General features: G+C 33.9%; 2 protein-coding genes across 3 annotated transcripts; one reads left to right on the top strand and one right to left on the bottom strand.

The window, feature by feature from the left end:
- The first annotated feature begins 1879 nt into the window (after window positions 1–1879).
- LOC125835396 (uncharacterized) lies at window positions 1880–6396 on the top strand. Its single transcript, XM_049514519.1, has 7 exons — window positions 1880–2295; window positions 3508–3607; window positions 4136–4201; window positions 5457–5574; window positions 5940–6007; window positions 6139–6200; window positions 6273–6396. The coding sequence occupies exons 1-7, from the start codon at window positions 2096–2098 to the stop codon at window positions 6394–6396; spliced, it is 738 nt and encodes a 245-aa protein (XP_049370476.1). The 5' UTR covers window positions 1880–2095.
- A 302-nt stretch (window positions 6397–6698) lies between these two features.
- Window positions 6699–15933, bottom strand: LOC125835386 (AUGMIN subunit 2). 2 transcript variants are annotated; one of them, XM_049514511.1, is made up of 7 exons: window positions 15882–15933; window positions 15463–15634; window positions 13885–14010; window positions 12828–12932; window positions 11120–11188; window positions 8086–8199; window positions 6699–7256 (listed from the first exon to the last, which is right to left on the bottom strand). In XM_049514511.1, exons 2-7 carry the CDS (start codon window positions 15580–15582, stop codon window positions 6918–6920), a joined length of 873 nt encoding a protein of 290 aa, XP_049370468.1. In that variant the 5' UTR covers window positions 15583–15634; window positions 15882–15933; the 3' UTR covers window positions 6699–6917. The 2 variants fall into 2 exon arrangements, with proteins under 2 accessions (XP_049370468.1, XP_049370467.1); XM_049514510.1 differs by lacking the exon at window positions 15882–15933 and having other exon boundaries at window positions 6829–7256; window positions 15463–15693.
- Window positions 15934–16650: the final 717 nt, after the last annotated feature.

The following is a 16650-nucleotide window of genomic DNA, read 5'->3' as shown; positions in this document are numbered from 1 at the left end:
TTTAGGAATCACATGGTTTTAATATGAAATTACAATCTATCCCTCTTTAGTTTGTAATTACATTAATCCCTTAAAAAGTAACACAAATCGGATACATAATATATAGCTCGGATACATTAAAGAGTATCTCGAATACATTATAACATAAACCGAATACATAATATGTAGCTCGGATACATTAAAAACTAGCTCGAATACATAATATGTAGCTCGGATACATTATAAAATAAACCGGACACATAATATGTAGCTCAGATACATTAAATACTAGGTCGGATACATTAATATGTAGCTCGAATACATTAAAGAAATAAGGGATTTTAGAGATTTTTAGAAATAGAAGGGGATATTGGAAATAAGGAAAATATAAGACATGTATTTCAGTAATTTTTCCTACAAAATATACACTAATTATGTGTGTACATATATACCATATTAGGAAAATGAAATTTTTGACCCACTAAGTAACAATATGAATATTTTTGGATTAAAATATTAATTGTTGGGACATTTTTGGATCAAATTGGATAAAATGACATTTTTAATCCATATTTTTAATTAACAAGATACTTTTTTTTATTTCCCTTCTCTTTGTGTAAATAAAGCTTTCATTTTCTCAAAGTTAAAGGCAAAAAAGAAGAAACTTTGCCTTTAAATGCCTTTTAGAAAGGGAATTCAGAAGTGAGTGAGAAGCTGTCAGTGCGTCAGCTCCCACTTCCCTTTCTTTCTTTATTTTTCTCTCAAAAATATACTGACAATGCCCAACCCCCCACCTCCACGCATGTTACACAAACATACCTTAAAATAATTAATTAAAACATAATTTATCATCCTTTAATACTGATATACTCATATACAATGGCGATATTATAATTTTCACTAAGAAAGTTCAAAATACGAATAAATTAAAATGATTCAACATCTGAAACAATAATATTTACCTTAAATATACAATATAGTTTTTTATAAAATAAATTTGAATAAATCCCCTTAATCTTATTTGACTCTGCCCTTATTATTAGTACAAGTTTTGAAACAAAGTAATTATATAATTAATGAAGTACCAGACTCCAGAGTGTCCATGTCTGTTGACAACAAAGATTCTAAGTTTGATTTTTTTCATCATTCATTATTTAAAAAATAAATAAGAAAATGTATGTTTGGTATTAGAAAAAAAAAAGTTCATGAGAGATTGTGAGTCCAAGTCATTATTTTTATATTATGAATAATTGTGTTTATTGAAATTTACAAGTATTACTAATTTATTGTCACAATTTGGCCAATAAGTTGGTTTATGTCTAGAACTACTATATTGATTTTTTTGATACTTTAGTTTTTGTATCAATCATATATATATATATCCACTTTGTTTACTAGTAAAGGAGTTTCAAAAGGTGTTTTAGGTAACAAGTTGAGCCAATTAGAACATTGTAGTTAGTTTTGTTTCTTTCAACAGTATTTTGTCACGCTTTCTGTAGTATTTTGTTATAATTTCTTCATTTTTGTTATTTTTTTCGATTTGCTTTGACATGCTTTTTTGTCGAAAAACATCTCCTCTATCTTTCAAAGTGCAGATAAAATTTACATACACTATACTCTCTTTTTATGCTCTATTTATGAAATTACACTAACTACTGAATATATTATTGTTGTAGTATATATTTATATAATACCTTTCACAACAACCCTTTCTTTTTCTCTACAATTTTATATTCACATAAAAACAAACACAAAATTGTATTTGCATTAGCATGTTATTATTATTTTTATTTTTGCTTTTCAGTTGTGTATCAACCAACCTTTTTGTCATAACTAAGTGTGATCCTTCATAGATTCCCTCCTTTTTTATTCTCTCTCTTTCTTTCCATTCTCTAATAACTTTGAATTTTCTCATTATTTTTTATGCTCATGCATCTGCCAAAGAATAATAATCTCACCATAATATCTTTCAACTCCATCTTCAACTCTTTTTTTTTTTTTTCTAACTCTCCAAACATCATTGTTGATACATTTTTTTTTGCATATAAAAAGAAAATAAAACAGAATTTCTCTGTTTTTATATATAAAGGAAATTTCCTTTTGTGGTAAGTGATTAATGGAAAATATGAATATTAAAGAAGGGAATAATCAACATATGAATGTTACAAATTCATGTAGTGGGAATAATAATAATAATAATAATAATTCAATAGGTGGAAGAGACAGTTCATCTTCACCTACAAATTTTCAACAAAATCAAGTTTCAATGGATTGGACTCCAGAAGAACAAGCTACTTTGGAGGAAGGCTTGGTAAAGTAAGTGAATCTTTTTTTTATTTTGGTATTCAATTTGATGTTTTGAGTTTGATATTACATGTTGTTTTCTATTTAGAGGCGGAGTCAGGAATTGAAATTTATGTGTGAAAGGATTTTAGTACCTTGAAGTTACTGAGTTCTAAATTAATAATTTGTACGTATTTGATGATTTTTTTTTTTATACAAATATAGGGTTTGGACTAAAATGATTTGTACATATTCAATGATAAGTTGTTGTTTCTACTTATGGGGTTGGCTAGTCAGAGGTATAGGTTCGGGATTCTAGTAGCTTGAAGTTATTGAGTTCTAAATTAATAATTTTGTACTTTTTCAATATAAATATAGAATTTGGACCAAAGCTATTCGATAGAGATAGCTTTGCCTTTGTGGCCAATTATGTTGGCTTGTCAAATTATTTGTTTGTTGTTGTGGTTGTCTAAGCTTTGTGATTGTTGTACTGATGAATTAGTCAAATGTTTGCATGTGAAATTTCTAAGGGTACAATCTTTGAAGATTCGTATATAGCTGACTCCATCTTGCTTGAGATTTCTCCGTGAGGAATTAGGAATTGAAGTCAAGCACAATTGTTTTAGGGAGATGGGAAATGTGAGACTAGAGGGAAAAAAATGAGAGCATCACGGAAAATCAAGAACACTATCCTTGTTAGTTTACGATATAGAGTTATTGAAGTTAGGAGAAGAATTTGAATAGCTCTGTCATCAAGTGTTGTCACCGAGGTTCAAACTCGAGCCACCCACTGGCATCAAGAGCCAAAGGAGCACAATGACCAGCTTCCCTAATCAGATATGTTTGAGGGGTTATATGATAGTTCTTTAAGGTATGTACACACATATATATACAGAGTTTTTTCGGAGATTAACTGGTGCACGTGCACATTAATTCTCTTAATAGACTAGGTCCACCCTTGGGTCGGGAGAAGGGCTGACCACAAGGATCTATTGTACGCATCAAACTTCTACTAGTTGACTCATAATATGATCTGAACATAGTTTTAACTCTGCTAACTTCTAGTATTATAAGAAGCAAAGATAAAAGGCTGATGTTTCGTTATTAACTATTATGTAACTTGTCAAAGTTTTTTGGTCTCTTATTTGTTGTTCTAAGCCAATTTACTTGAGGTTTAGAGTTTATTTGTAAGCTCTATCTATACCGCGTATAACAAGGCAATAACTCCAAAATATATACCTGCAGATACGCCTCTGAGACGAGCATATCCCGTTATGCAAAAATTGCAATTGCACTGAAGAACAAGACTGTTCGTGATGTGGCATTACGATGCAAATGGACCACGGTATGTGTTCTATACTACCTGCTGCACTTTTAGTATATTAGCTCAAAAGTCTACCTGAACTTGATACTTGACCAAAATATAACCAGAAAAAAAGGACAAATCTTGAATTTGTTACTTCGAAAACAAAATATAGACAAGCATACATCAAACAATCAACTATACCTCAATTCCAAATAAGTCGTAGCTAGTACTAAAAACATAGAAATTCTTAACCACAAAATAGTCCTCCTGTTAATTGAATTCAAAACGTATTTGGTATTGTGAAAATACGTAAAGTGGTAGGTATTTCGTTAAAAAGAGTTGACATATATATACTTCCTCTGTCTCAAAAAGAATGTCACATTGCTATAATTAGAAACAATTTAACTTCAAATATCTCCTTGATGAAATGCTTTATAGCTGCACAATTTTCAAAAGTTTTCATTTCTTTCTTAAATTTTGTGTTAAGTCAAACGGTGTCACAAATTATATTGTTTAGGTATAATTCTCAAATTCTTTTCTTGTGTTGTTGTATTGACTGTGTTGTAGAAAAAGGAAAACAGCAGGAGAAGGAAAGATGATGCAAATCTATTGAAGAAAAATAAAGATAGAAAGGTAAGCACTTTTTTTTTTTATGTTTTGTTATTAATATTGTCTTCCCTCTCTGTAATCTGTTCCATCTCATTTTTATGAGTCCAGAGAGTTTAACGTCTATATATAAAAGAACTTTTATTTTACCAGGTTAATCAAAAGATGAAATAACTATTAGCAACCCGTCCATAATATGTGGGATTAGGAACTAGGGAAATAAGTTAAAAGTACACTGATTGCGTAAACATTTCTTTATGTCATCGGTGTATATAAGTTAACAAATGAGCAGTGTAGGAGCTAGAGATCCGGTTTCTCCTGTGCTTTCTAACACTTATAGCATCTTATGAATTGTATTCCCATACATTGAAGTTTCTATAAGGCATGCTTGCTTCATTTCACGTGTGAAACGCAGCATGATCCAACAGAGAAGCCTATATTCTTTTGTCCGGTAAGATAATTTAGAATTCGCGGCAATCTCAAGAGAAAATGAGATACCTTATCTATCTCCAAGCCAGAGAAGTTTCTCTAGATGCTTATTGGAGGAGAGGAAGGGAGAAAAGCACAAAACTATAACTACAACATACCCAGTGGGATTGTAATCTCACAGGTGGGTTCTGGGGATCGAGGGTAGTGTGTAGTGTACACAGACCTTACCCTACCTTGTGGAAGTATAGACCCTCGACTCAAGGAAATCATTTGTAAGAAAAGAACAAATCTCTCTCCCAAAAAAACATATATTTGTTTAATCAAAGTTGAGATACATATACATCATGATATATTCATGACTAGTAGGATGTCTAACATGCAAGACTTAGATGATGAGTCCGCATCAAGGTGTAGTCAGAGTGCAATCCCTGACGTAGCTATGAATTATGATCCGTTAATCACAATTGTCTAACTTTTATGTATGATACATGAATGTTGTTTCAGTAGCATGATTAGACCTTTTTAATTAGCTCTTAAACCACAGACGACATATAAGATACTATCCCCTTTAACCATGACTAGGTAAACAAGACGTTTCAAGGCTGGCTACAAACGATCAATTTCCTTACGATGCTCTTGCTTTAATGAGAGCAACAGAGATGTGTGATTTCTTCTTTTGGTCAGTCTTGTTACAATACAACAGCTCAAAACACTATCAATTCATTCTTAGCTTGAAGTCGAGCAGAGAAAATAATATATATATATATATATATATATATCCTATACAGTCACTGCTGCTTTTGGTCCTTTTTGTGTTGATGAATGTGTAAAATTAAAATTATTCTTTTCTCAGGAAAAATTGATTGATCCTACTGCAGTATCGTCCCCCGTGGTAATGCAGCAGCCTAGTTATGCTCCATACACTCAAGGAGTGGTTTCTAATAAGTGTGAAGGTTTCGCATCGTACCATGGTCAGTTCTACTTCTCAAGAATTTTCATTTTATGTGAACACTATATATGTCTTGTTGGTGTTAATAATCACAAACTCCATATTTGCATTTTAAATTCTTTCTCAATGTTTGAAGTGATGGAAACTTAAATCTATTAAGTTGTGTGTAAGAAACTTGTTATTTTGACCAAACACAATATCTTTATATGATATATCCACACAATATTATCATCTTGTTGTATAAAAGAGATCTATAACTAGAAGAAAGATATCAGCTTGAGCACAAAGTGTTTTGAGGACAAACACCTAATATCTCAAGTTAATGTTCTTATCATCTAATTCCAACCTCTTTTATTCTGAAAAAAAACAGAATTTTGTTCTTTGCAGCCACACAGCTTATTCATCAAAACGCCCGGATCTTCGAACAAATTTCTGCAAATCTTGTTACACATCAAGTAAGTATCATTTCAGTTTCTTGCTTCTAAGTTCTAACTGTCAAATAATAACTAACTACTAAACAGTCTGCAAGTTGCCTACTGTTAATTGTGAAATTTTAATTAGTAGACCTTCGTTCTTGTTCTTGCAGATACACGAGAATACTCGACTTTTGTGTCAAGCTCGAGATAACATCTTCAAGATTCTACATAAGTACGTTCCCTCTTCTTGAGTATGCCTGTCCCTTTACATCTTTTATATTCTACCTTTGTTCTTTATTTACAGGTTGAATGAGTCGTCCTGCACGCTGAAGCAGATGCCACCACTCCCAGTTAAGTTAAATGAAGAACTCGCAAACTCCATTCTTCCCCCCTCAACTCATGCATTGGGGGTGATCATCTCACAATAGAAACTCAAGCATTCATGGTCATTGATCTTCAGATTTTACGGACGGAAAAATGTCATCTCTATCGCAAGGGAACAAAGAGTTGACTGATTTCATGTACAATTTTTGGGCATACTATACTTGCCTTATTGCTCCCTTCCCTGGTAAAGACCTTTGTACAGTAATAAAATAGAGTTTAAGTTTTATACACAGACACTATTTCATATATACCATCAGGTTAAGTGTGTGCTTATTTTCACTTTTATCTTTGTCACCATCATCAATTAGAAAAAACAAAGTCTATATGTAATTGGAGAGTGAATATATCTGTGAAAAAACATCTTTTCATTTTGGACAGTTCCAGCAATTGCTGCAGTTAAGGAATACATTTACAAGATTAAAACCAAACAGATGTCCCGGGAAATTCACTAAAGGGATCTCCTTCAATCGAGAAAAACACACCCGTCAGACACCGATAATACAAGCAACTAAAGGAATACAAAGAGAACCAAAACAACAAATTCATGGAAATGTGGATAAACCCGTCAGATGTTTTTAACTGAAGGAGGCCATGACAATCTCCTGTGGCTCATACCATCACCTTTTTCAATTTCACTACCTTCTTGAGGCTCACTCTCTTGCCTTCTCAGGCTTCCAACTGCTAAATCATCAAAGCTTGATTCTGTTCTCCATGGGGGAGGAGTCACGCAATCAGTATCTCCAAGTGTTGTCTGAATAGGATCGTTGCTTGGTGTTGTAGACAAGGAAGAAGAATGACCAACTCTCAAAGCATGCAGTGTTGCAATTGACTCTCTCATGGCAGACATGGCTTCAAAGAAACGGGTGCTGGAAGCCAAAGCAACAGGAATTGGACGAAGCATTTCCTACATTAATTAAACATCAAACATAAATATCAAATGCAATTTGGTATGTCTAAAATACTTAACCTTGTTTTCCTATCCATAGATGTGAATTCATGACTAATTCGGGGTCTTGAGAAGGAATAATTTTGTATCCCATTGTGTACTTTGAGCTATATTCCTCAAACTCTTCAAAAATATCGATGGGTGCATGTCGGATATTCCAAAAAGTAGTGCATTTTTGGAAGATCTAACACCAATGCGGCAACATTTTTGGAAAGTTCAAGCAACATTGACTTTGAGGGTTCCAACTCACCAGGCATGCAATTTCCTATATCCTTTAATCCTTTTGCAGTTACAACTTGAATCAGTCTTCCCTGAGTGCACATACAAACATGTGTTGCTTCTATACACACTAACATCTAGCTGCATCATACATCTCTGTCCCTATTTGACAGTTATAGCTCCTGCTAACTACGCCACATACAATTTTATTTTTTTCCTTATTGAGTTTTACAATTTTCTTTCCATCAAAGTGTATGTAGAACTAGTGACATGCCTTCCACAAAATAAAACTCAATATTTTCTAGCACCAGACAAATAGGGAATAAAACATGAGCATCATCAAGGACCTGACTGTCAACAGGACAGATATATGCTAAACATGATGATGCCATTTACTCTTTATACAAGAACCCAACATACAAAATAAGATAATAGCTTCCACGCAAAACATATTATATACAATATTACAAATAATGCTTCAAACTCAAACCATTAAAACAAATTAGTTTAATTTTGGTAACATATGAAGAAAAAGTTAATCAGCAGGACTGAAAAAAGAAGTGCATACCCCCCATACTGTTGGTGGTTCTTTAAAATTCTGACTCCACTGAAAATCTGTTACGGAGGCCGTTAAAGCACCATAATCACTAGCAGCCCTCATCAGCAATTCTGAAAATTGTTTCTGCACAATTCAATTACATTAAGACATCTATTGGCTTGATACGTATCTGAATGATTAAATGAACAGCTTTAAAAAGCTAAAGAGTGGTATAGAAGCATCTGGGTATCAGTCGAAGTGTAACTACAGTGAGTCTATTTTTACAAGGTAAATAATGTACAGTAGGGTGTGTTAGAAGCGAAGTGTTAATGTAATTAAGAATGTTATGATGGTATCTGGTTAGTTCCTCTTTCAACTAAATATAAGATGTAGGTTATCCTTATTTTGATAAGGTAATTGTTTTTATTAATGATGGCGGAGAACCTCATAAACAAGTACAAGCAATATACCAAAACATAGAGAACCTACACCAAAATATGTATGGTTCTCTAAGAAAGCAATCCAATCACCTATACATATAGGAATCTCAAGGGTACACAAAAAAGAAACATAAGCAGAGGACTACTTTGCAATTTAACCAAATCACTATCTACTCCTTCAAATGCTCTCATGTTTCTCTCTTTACATAGAACCAACACATAATGGCTACTGAAGATTGCATCCTACAGCTATAAATAGGTGTATCTTTTATTCCACTATCATCATGTTATCAAAAAATCTCCTCCTCTTAGTTTTTCTCACTGGGTGTTTAAGTTTCAAAGGGTTACAAGACAAGGACTAAGCAGTAGCTCTTTGGCAAAGTGCCCCACATTCATTGTGTGCACTCATCAATTGCTGTTCTTTGTTTTTTTATTTGTGTTGTCAATGCTGAAGTGCTTTTGAATTGTGTAGCAATGGTGCACACAGTAGCAAAAGAATAAAGAATTAGAGATTAGGTATTATGAAAATAATACTCATTCTTGTTGATAAAGCAAAGAATAGCAATGACAAGCATCACATCAGGGAAGAAATAGAGTTATTTTCAAAACATAATGAGACACTTAATTTGGTTTTATAATTTCATGTTTGGTAAACACCGCAGCTTTAAGAAGTTCTAACCAGGTGATATTAACATTGAGCTTAGACTAAATTAAGAGTATTGGCAAAATAACAGGAAATTTTCAATCTAGAGAACTAATGTAAAACCAGACGAACTCATACAATTTTTACATTTTTGATAAGTTAGCTTATGCAACTTTTAGTGATAAAAAATCAGAGTTAATTACTCACGGTGTGGTATAGCAGAAAAATCTTGTTCAAATTAACTGGTTAAAAACTCATCAAAGAGCTCCTTATATAAGAGTTTTCAAGTACAAAAGTTTCGCAATATTTGTGTTTCTTGATTATGAGACATATGTATTATGAATATTCAACACTTTTTTTTGAGGATAAATATTATGAATATTCTACACTTCTAATTGCTCTCTGACTAATGTAACTATTAAGAATGACTAGGTTTTCTTTCTTGACTTTGATCATGCTCCCTCAAACTGGGGGTGATAAAGTAACTTATAGTTTGCTTATTTTGAAAATGAAAAACTAAAGATAGACCCGGGCCGAGTAGTTACTAATTGTCTGGATAATGTTTGCCGAAATGGTAAGCAATCAACCCAGAAAAAAAAAGAGATGTAAGGAATTCTAGAACATTGTTGTGTGTAGTTACATAGGAAAAGATGGAGACAATATGTACTGAAAATAATGCCTTCTGGAGGAAGTCAATAAATAAAAAATATGGTCAACTGGGACATTGGTGCTCTAAACCAGTGAATTCTTCTTTTGGGGTTAGTATTTGGAAAGACATCAGGAAATTTTGGGAGAACTTTGCTATAAACATTGAGTTCAGACAAAAGGAAGGAAGACATTCTTCTGGAATGATAATTGGTTAGGACATGGTCCTTCAAAAGAATTAAATCCAGATTTGTTCTGTTTGGCGTCTACACCTGAAGCTACAATTGAGGATGCATGGAGTCAACAGGAATGGATATCTCTTTTAGAAGATTGTTATATGACTAGGAGATTGAAAGGGTGGCTGAAATTCTGAAGACACACGAGGTCTTTCATGGTTCACGAAATTTTGAGGACTACATAGTTTGGAACGGAAGCAGCAAAAAAAGGTTCACAATCAATTCTGCCTATCACTCTCTGTCAGGAACTGATTCCATTAACCCTGACTGGCCTTGGAAATTTCTTTGGAAAGTCAAAGCTCCATTCAAAGTTTTGTGTTTTACATTGTTAAAAGGGGATACAGTTGAGATCTAGGTGTTTTTTGTGTCAGGAGGAGGCAGAGAACAATAGCCATTTATTTCTGCATTGTACAAGTCACTGACCTTTTATAGTAATTATCTTTGTCTTTGGCTGAGGTTAAATAATTATACAGGTAATGCCTAAAGATACAAAGGACCTTTTGTGGACTTGGAGCAATGTGACAAGAAGTATTAGACAGGAGAAATGGTGGAATGCTGTTCAGCTTGCATACGGGGTGGACTGTGTGGAAAGAAAGGAAAGCTGGGTGCTTGGAAGACACGAGCTGCTCAATACAGGAAATTAAGAAGAACTGTTTTTGTTTTTTATATTCCGGTGTAAGGAAATTCTGTAGAGGATGCAGAAACAATATGAATTTTTTAACTCCTTCTATATTTTGGACTGGGCCTTCTGTGATTGTAAATGCCGATACCGGCACCATCTGGTGCTGATGAATATAATGTTAAAAATCCCTAAAATATCATAAACGATATTCACAATATTACGTTAACCAAATGCAATGAATCTAATTAAATAATATTCTGTGAAAATTCTTCCACATACCTATGTTGTTTTTTCCCAATCTTCTGCAAAAATAATCTTTTGCAAATGAGATTAAAACTCTTTGGTAGTCAGTACATATATATGGACAACCACGGTGATCAAACAATAAAAGAGTATATATATGGACAAGCAATTATCTCTTAAGTTCTAGATATTCATGGAAGATAAACTAATTTTATACAGTTGGCAAGTAACAAACCTGATATTCAGCTTCAACAGGAATGCAATCCAACGAATATGGTTGTTGAAGGCGAGCAATTATGCGGTCCTAAAAGACCCACAGAAGAGATTTAAGCAAACACAGCAGAAAAATGAAGAAAATAGAAAAAGAAATGATAAGTTAAAGCTTACTAACTTACTTAATGAGAATTCTAGAACCCATGTACCCTACACGTTCGATAAAATACCAGAGATAATATCCTGGTGAATCAGCTCTCAGTCCACCCTATTCTCATTTAGTTCAGTCGTAAGTAAGAAAGTACAAGTTGTACATGTATTATTAGATACTTTTCATTATTTGTGCGCTTTATATACTCAGCTTTCAGAATATTACGGTACAGGAATCATGAACCATTACTCATCACATGCACTGCATTGTCATGTTTAAGCTCAGTTCAAATTTAGCTACTGGTGTGATCACATTCAGACTCGGAAGAGAGAAATGGCCAACCTCCCCTTGTGTGAGAGCCACGAGGGCCAGGGTTAGCTACCCATGCTCGTAAGCGCCGACTTAGGGGATAGGCCGACACCCCCCCCCCCCATGTGTGTTTCCAGATCTCAACGTACATAGGGTCACAACATTAAAACTTTTTTTCCGAAAATCATTTGCTTTCAAAAGTATCTACGCATTCATGTACATGCCAGTTATTCAGTTTACAGTTCAATTCATAGTCTAGTTATATTGTGAGCATGCAGTCTCTAGTTATCAGCTACCTTTAGACGAATATGCCAGTTTCCAACATATGTGATCTTTCCTGTTCTTGCTATTTTGTACCTTTAACCCAAAAGTTTCGTTCTCTTCTGCTGAGGAAATAGTCTATGAGACTTCCTGGTATCCTATCGGAGATACTTAGCCTGTGAGGGCCTGCTTCAATTTTCTTGGATGCAGATTCTACAGATTACACTCCAGGCACGATCAGATTGGTTAGACTTCAACGCAACTCACTTTCACTAGTCACTTTGGTGGGAGCTCAATCTTATATTTTTAGTATTCTTAGAGGCTCATGACTTAACCTAGTGGGTATGTTAAGGATTTCAGTCTCAGTTTGCGATATTCATTTATAGACCTGAATGATTAAGTATAACTCCAACATAGGACACGACACCACTACCTCTTTCTTTTTTTGCCTCTCTTATCTGTTGACTCCCCCATGGAAGAATGAAAGAGTGCACAAACAAGCATTCTCTCTCTACCGTTGATTCCCCCATGCAAGAATGAAAAAGTGCACAAAGAAGCACAGCTGTAATACTTTCATGAATATGGCTGTGCGCAAACAAAAAACATGCATATAAAAACCAACATCATTCTTCCTTTTCAGTCTTTCCTAAATATTGCAGACAGTGGCGGAGCCAGGATTTTCAATAAGGAGGTTCAAAATCTATAGAAATAGATACACGAAATAGCCAAAGGGGGTTCGACATCTACTATATATACATAAAAAATTATTTTAACCATGTATAATTAATATAATTTTCCGCCGAAGGGGGCCGAACCCCCCTTAGTACAAGGTGGCTCAGCCCCTGATTGCAGAAACAAAGTTCTTTATTCCAAATTATCCTTTCATGAATATGTCTCTTATTTGTTCAGTACGAACAAAATCTACAGAAATCAGCAACCACTTGAACAATCATATTCATGTTTAGACAATGCAAAAAATAGGAGTTAAAATTTAGATTAGGTCAATTACCTTGTTCTGAATAACGTCCTTCAAAATAGTAGTAATCCTTTGCAATGTTTCAATCTTCTTTTCCATTTCACTGACATGTGTCAGATGAGCAACATTTTTGTCCTCCTAAAGTTGTAGCACAGTACTATGTTAGTTCGTGATACCGTCTAAAAGAGTAAATTTTCAGGTAACCAGGTGATGAAAATAAAATATCACAATTATTAGTCCTTGTAAACTCAATATATAATGTCCAATGCAGTACTCTAGGAGTCCACTATGAAGAGACACGAGCTGAAGACCCACAAAAAGTACAGTTTGAGTTGAACTAATAGCAAAGAAAGTGGCAAATCCTCTCTGTGCCCAATCAAATCAAAATGCTTTGTAGTGTTAAATATTAGGTTTTTCCTTAATGTAGTACATCACCCGGGAGTCGGGAGATTGAATGATTGAACTGCAATGATCCTATCCCAGATTATGTTCATGCAGATCCAAGTCGAATCTAGAATTCAGTAAAGTATTCTGCTTTTAAGTTAGACACAGACAGGTGATACTACTGAACTTATGTTTTCTCAAGATGAAACAAGTATAAATTTTAGAGGTACATGCTCATTAGAAAACTCATTGCATTAATATTTAATGGTCACCCATTTTGACCAAATTACCAAACTATTAAACTAAGCTGCCAACCCAATGTGAGCTAGTCTCTAACTATAGTGCGCAAGCTATTTATGCACTTGAATACACGGACAAAATAGAAAACGATATCTAACAGGTATTAATTAATACACAACCAAATAATTGTATATGTTGTGAGCTTTTGTTAACATTGCTCTAAAAAGTAGGATGTTCTCTTTTTTATGTTCTCAAATTAATTTGAACAATATGGTATCCATGCCCTGTCTAAATGGATAGAACATTTTGTATATTAGGGTCAAACTAAAAAGTCAAAGTGATATATATTCACAAAGGCATGAAGCGCATTCACTAGATTTAAAGTACCACATCGTGTTGGATATTTTAAGGAAAATGTAAAACCTTACAAAGAACAGATAAATCATTAGAACAACAACAATGTTACCTTTCGACCTTGAAGTTCCACTTGTAAATCTGCAATCTTCCTTTGAACAGCAGTAAGTTCCTTCAAGACCCTTATCAAATCATCACCATTTTCGCCAGTGGTGGTGGATAAGTTTTGCATCTCCTCCTAAACAGGGGGATGTTGTTGAATTCCAATCAATAAATACAAATAAGTCTCAAAGTATGAGAGGAAACAAAGAACGATAACGATAAAGATGAACAGAGAGAGAAGCAAGGACATATTGAAAGCCATTTGAATACAAATGCACAAATTTTGGGTATCCCCATAGTGCAAGAACTATAGAGAAAACAAAAAAGTTGGGAAAAGGAAAGCAATCTGCAACGATGAAAGGTCAACAAACATGAAAGCATAGATAAACTGCAGCACTAAAAAGCACCTAAACTATTTTTTCTTTTTCAGTAGCATGAAATTTTCATTTCCCAGCAAAAACCAACTAGACTCTTCTCTTTCTTTTTCTTTTTCCTTTTGTTATGGGTAGTGACTGAGCCAGCTTATGCACACCACGACAAATCCACATAGTAGCATGTCGAGCAACACCAACAGCAACATACCCAATATAGTGGCACAAAGTGAAGTCCTGGGAGGGTAGAGTGTACGTAGACCTTAACCCTACGCCTCAAAGGTAGAGAGGTTGATTCCGATAGACCCTTAGCTTAGGGGAAAATAGTCCAAAGCAGGCCCAAAAAAGAGTAACAGAAGTACAAGTAACAACCTATATTTAAATTATAGTATCGTTTTCATTGCAAGACCATGCCGAAATTGAAGTAGGCATCTGATGCAATATTACCACCATGTAATTTACTTACCAACTGAGTTTGATCCCTATCCAAATTAATGCCATTGCACAACTTGTTTATGAATTTTAGACTATACTTTAGTTGCCTCAATTCACTCCTCCAGTCAACTAGGCAACTATATTTCTTCTCTTTGAGTGAGCAACCATTGTGATTATGACCTTGAGAGAAAATGATATCCAAGAACTGATACAAATGGTTCCTAGAAGCAGAAATATTGTCTAGTAGGTATGTGGTCAACTGAGTACCAAAAATAGTAAGGAGACTGTATCCCTTGTCAACCACCATTGCAGATTGTCACCAATACTCCTTCCACCTTGTCCCAATCTTTCAAAATTAGAAATGTAAAGCCTTGATTTTCCAATACACAAGATGTTTAAAATGGTTTTGTAGTATATAGAAAGAGCACACATGAAAAGAGGAAAATTCCATGAAATAATCTGACCAACAAGTGCTCTATTTCCAAATCGTATCACATGTCTAGCCTACAAGCAAATATTCCCGTCCACCAACAAATCCTCTAGAATCTTAAGATAAACCATGTAAATTCCCCCCATTTCTCTGCAACATTGGACAGGTGCGTATCATTTTTAGTTGAAGCCCTTTTTAAATCATTTTATTTCCCCTTAGTTAAACCCTAAATGCCTAAATGTAACTTCCAAAAAACCACATTAAACTTGCGTTCATCACAATCAAATAGATCTACATTAAAATGGGAATTCAGCAACAAGACCCATTTGGGCAGTAAAAAAAAAAAGTGAACCTGGGAAGGAGGAGGAGGTACAGAGAAGCCCAATTCAGCAGCAATGGAGAGAGCATCAGACATTCCACCAAGTCGTCTCATAGGTTTTCTTCCTACCCATGTTGAATCGCTTCCCATCATCGGATTTTGCTTCTTTTTTTCTCTCTCTACAACGTCTTCTACTATCTACCAACTTCAAATGTAAGGAATTAGAGCAAAGGGATGAGCACGTGAGAGGAAATGAATTAATAAAGATGAACGGCTCAGATTGTTCAAAGGGATCGGACGGAAAATACTCCCAAACTAGTTAATATCAGCTACGTGAATCCTCCATAACCATTTTTCTCCATTTCAATCCCTAACTACTTAATGTCCCTTTTATAACCATTCCGTTCAATTGAAAATTACACAGTGTGTGTGAGAGAGAGAGGGATACATACTTGAAGTTCGAAGTCTGAAATAGAAAAAATCCGTCGCCGGCGAAACCTCCGATCTTCACCGGCAAGAAGTCTTCTCGCTGTTCTGACGATTAAAGTACGAAGCTCAGGGGTTTTGCTTTCTTATGTTTTGTTTCTGAAAGACAAAATCATACTTAGTATTATTTTCGACATTTTAAGGGCAAATTTGTCCATGAAATTTGAAAAAAAATAATATAATTTTTTGTTTTTAATTGAAAAATAAAATATAAAAAATTGAAATTGTGTTTAGTTATTAATACGAGTGATTTGGAGTGAAAATAACTTTTGGGTATCATTCAAATTTCAAAACTAGTTTTAGAATTTTTTAAAATTTTATGATGAAACATGATTTTCTCTCCAAAACATTTGAAATTAATTTTTTCACTAATATTAATATAAAAGCTTCTCTTTTTTTTTGAGAAAGAAAGACAGTGCAAAGATTTCATTTTCTAAAGGGAAAAAGCGGTTAAAAATACTTTTAAATTATGTGTTTGAATATGGATTTACTTAGAAAAAAATTGAAGTTTTGTGATTGGAAGTCCTGGAAATCTAAAAACTTGTGCAGGACTGTTCTTGAGAACTTGAAATTTTTTAAAGATTGAATTTCATGGCCAAACATATATTCAAAGGTAATTTTTAAAATTTGATCCAAAATCTTTGGTTATATGTTAGTAGAATCTTAAATTTAATTATTCGAAACTCATAGGTTCTTTGGCAAGCTTCAAAAATATGTTGTTTTTTATTAGAAGTG

Source organism: Solanum verrucosum, unplaced genomic scaffold (genome assembly GCF_900185275.1).
Source record: "Solanum verrucosum unplaced genomic scaffold, falcon-dt-bn FXZP01000127.1, whole genome shotgun sequence".
Classification (NCBI taxonomy): Eukaryota; Viridiplantae; Streptophyta; class Magnoliopsida; order Solanales; family Solanaceae; genus Solanum; species Solanum verrucosum.
The sequence above is the reverse complement of the archived record's forward strand: the minus strand, read 5'-3'. Positions and strand labels throughout refer to the sequence as shown.

Bases quoted from the DNA above. Each gene is read 5' to 3' on its own strand.
- LOC125835396 (XM_049514519.1), top strand. From the start codon at position 2,096: ATGGAAAATATGAATATTAAAGAAGGGAATAATCAACATATGAATGTT. The intron at 5,575-5,939 runs GTCAGTTCTACT...TGTTCTTTGCAG, and splicing joins AGGTTTCGCATCGTACCATG to CCACACAGCTTATTCATCAA. The intron at 6,201-6,272 runs GTACGTTCCCTC...CTTTATTTACAG, and splicing joins ATCTTCAAGATTCTACATAA to GTTGAATGAGTCGTCCTGCA.
- LOC125835386 (XM_049514511.1), bottom strand. From the start codon at position 15,582: ATGATGGGAAGCGATTCAACATGGGTAGGAAGAAAACCTATGAGACGA. The intron at 12,933-13,884 runs GTAACATTGTTG...CTACAACTTTAG, and splicing joins TGGAACTTCAAGGTCGAAAG to GAGGACAAAAATGTTGCTCA. The intron at 8,200-11,119 runs GTTTGTTACTTG...TGAATTGTGCAG, and splicing joins CTGTTGAAGCTGAATATCAG to AAACAATTTTCAGAATTGCT.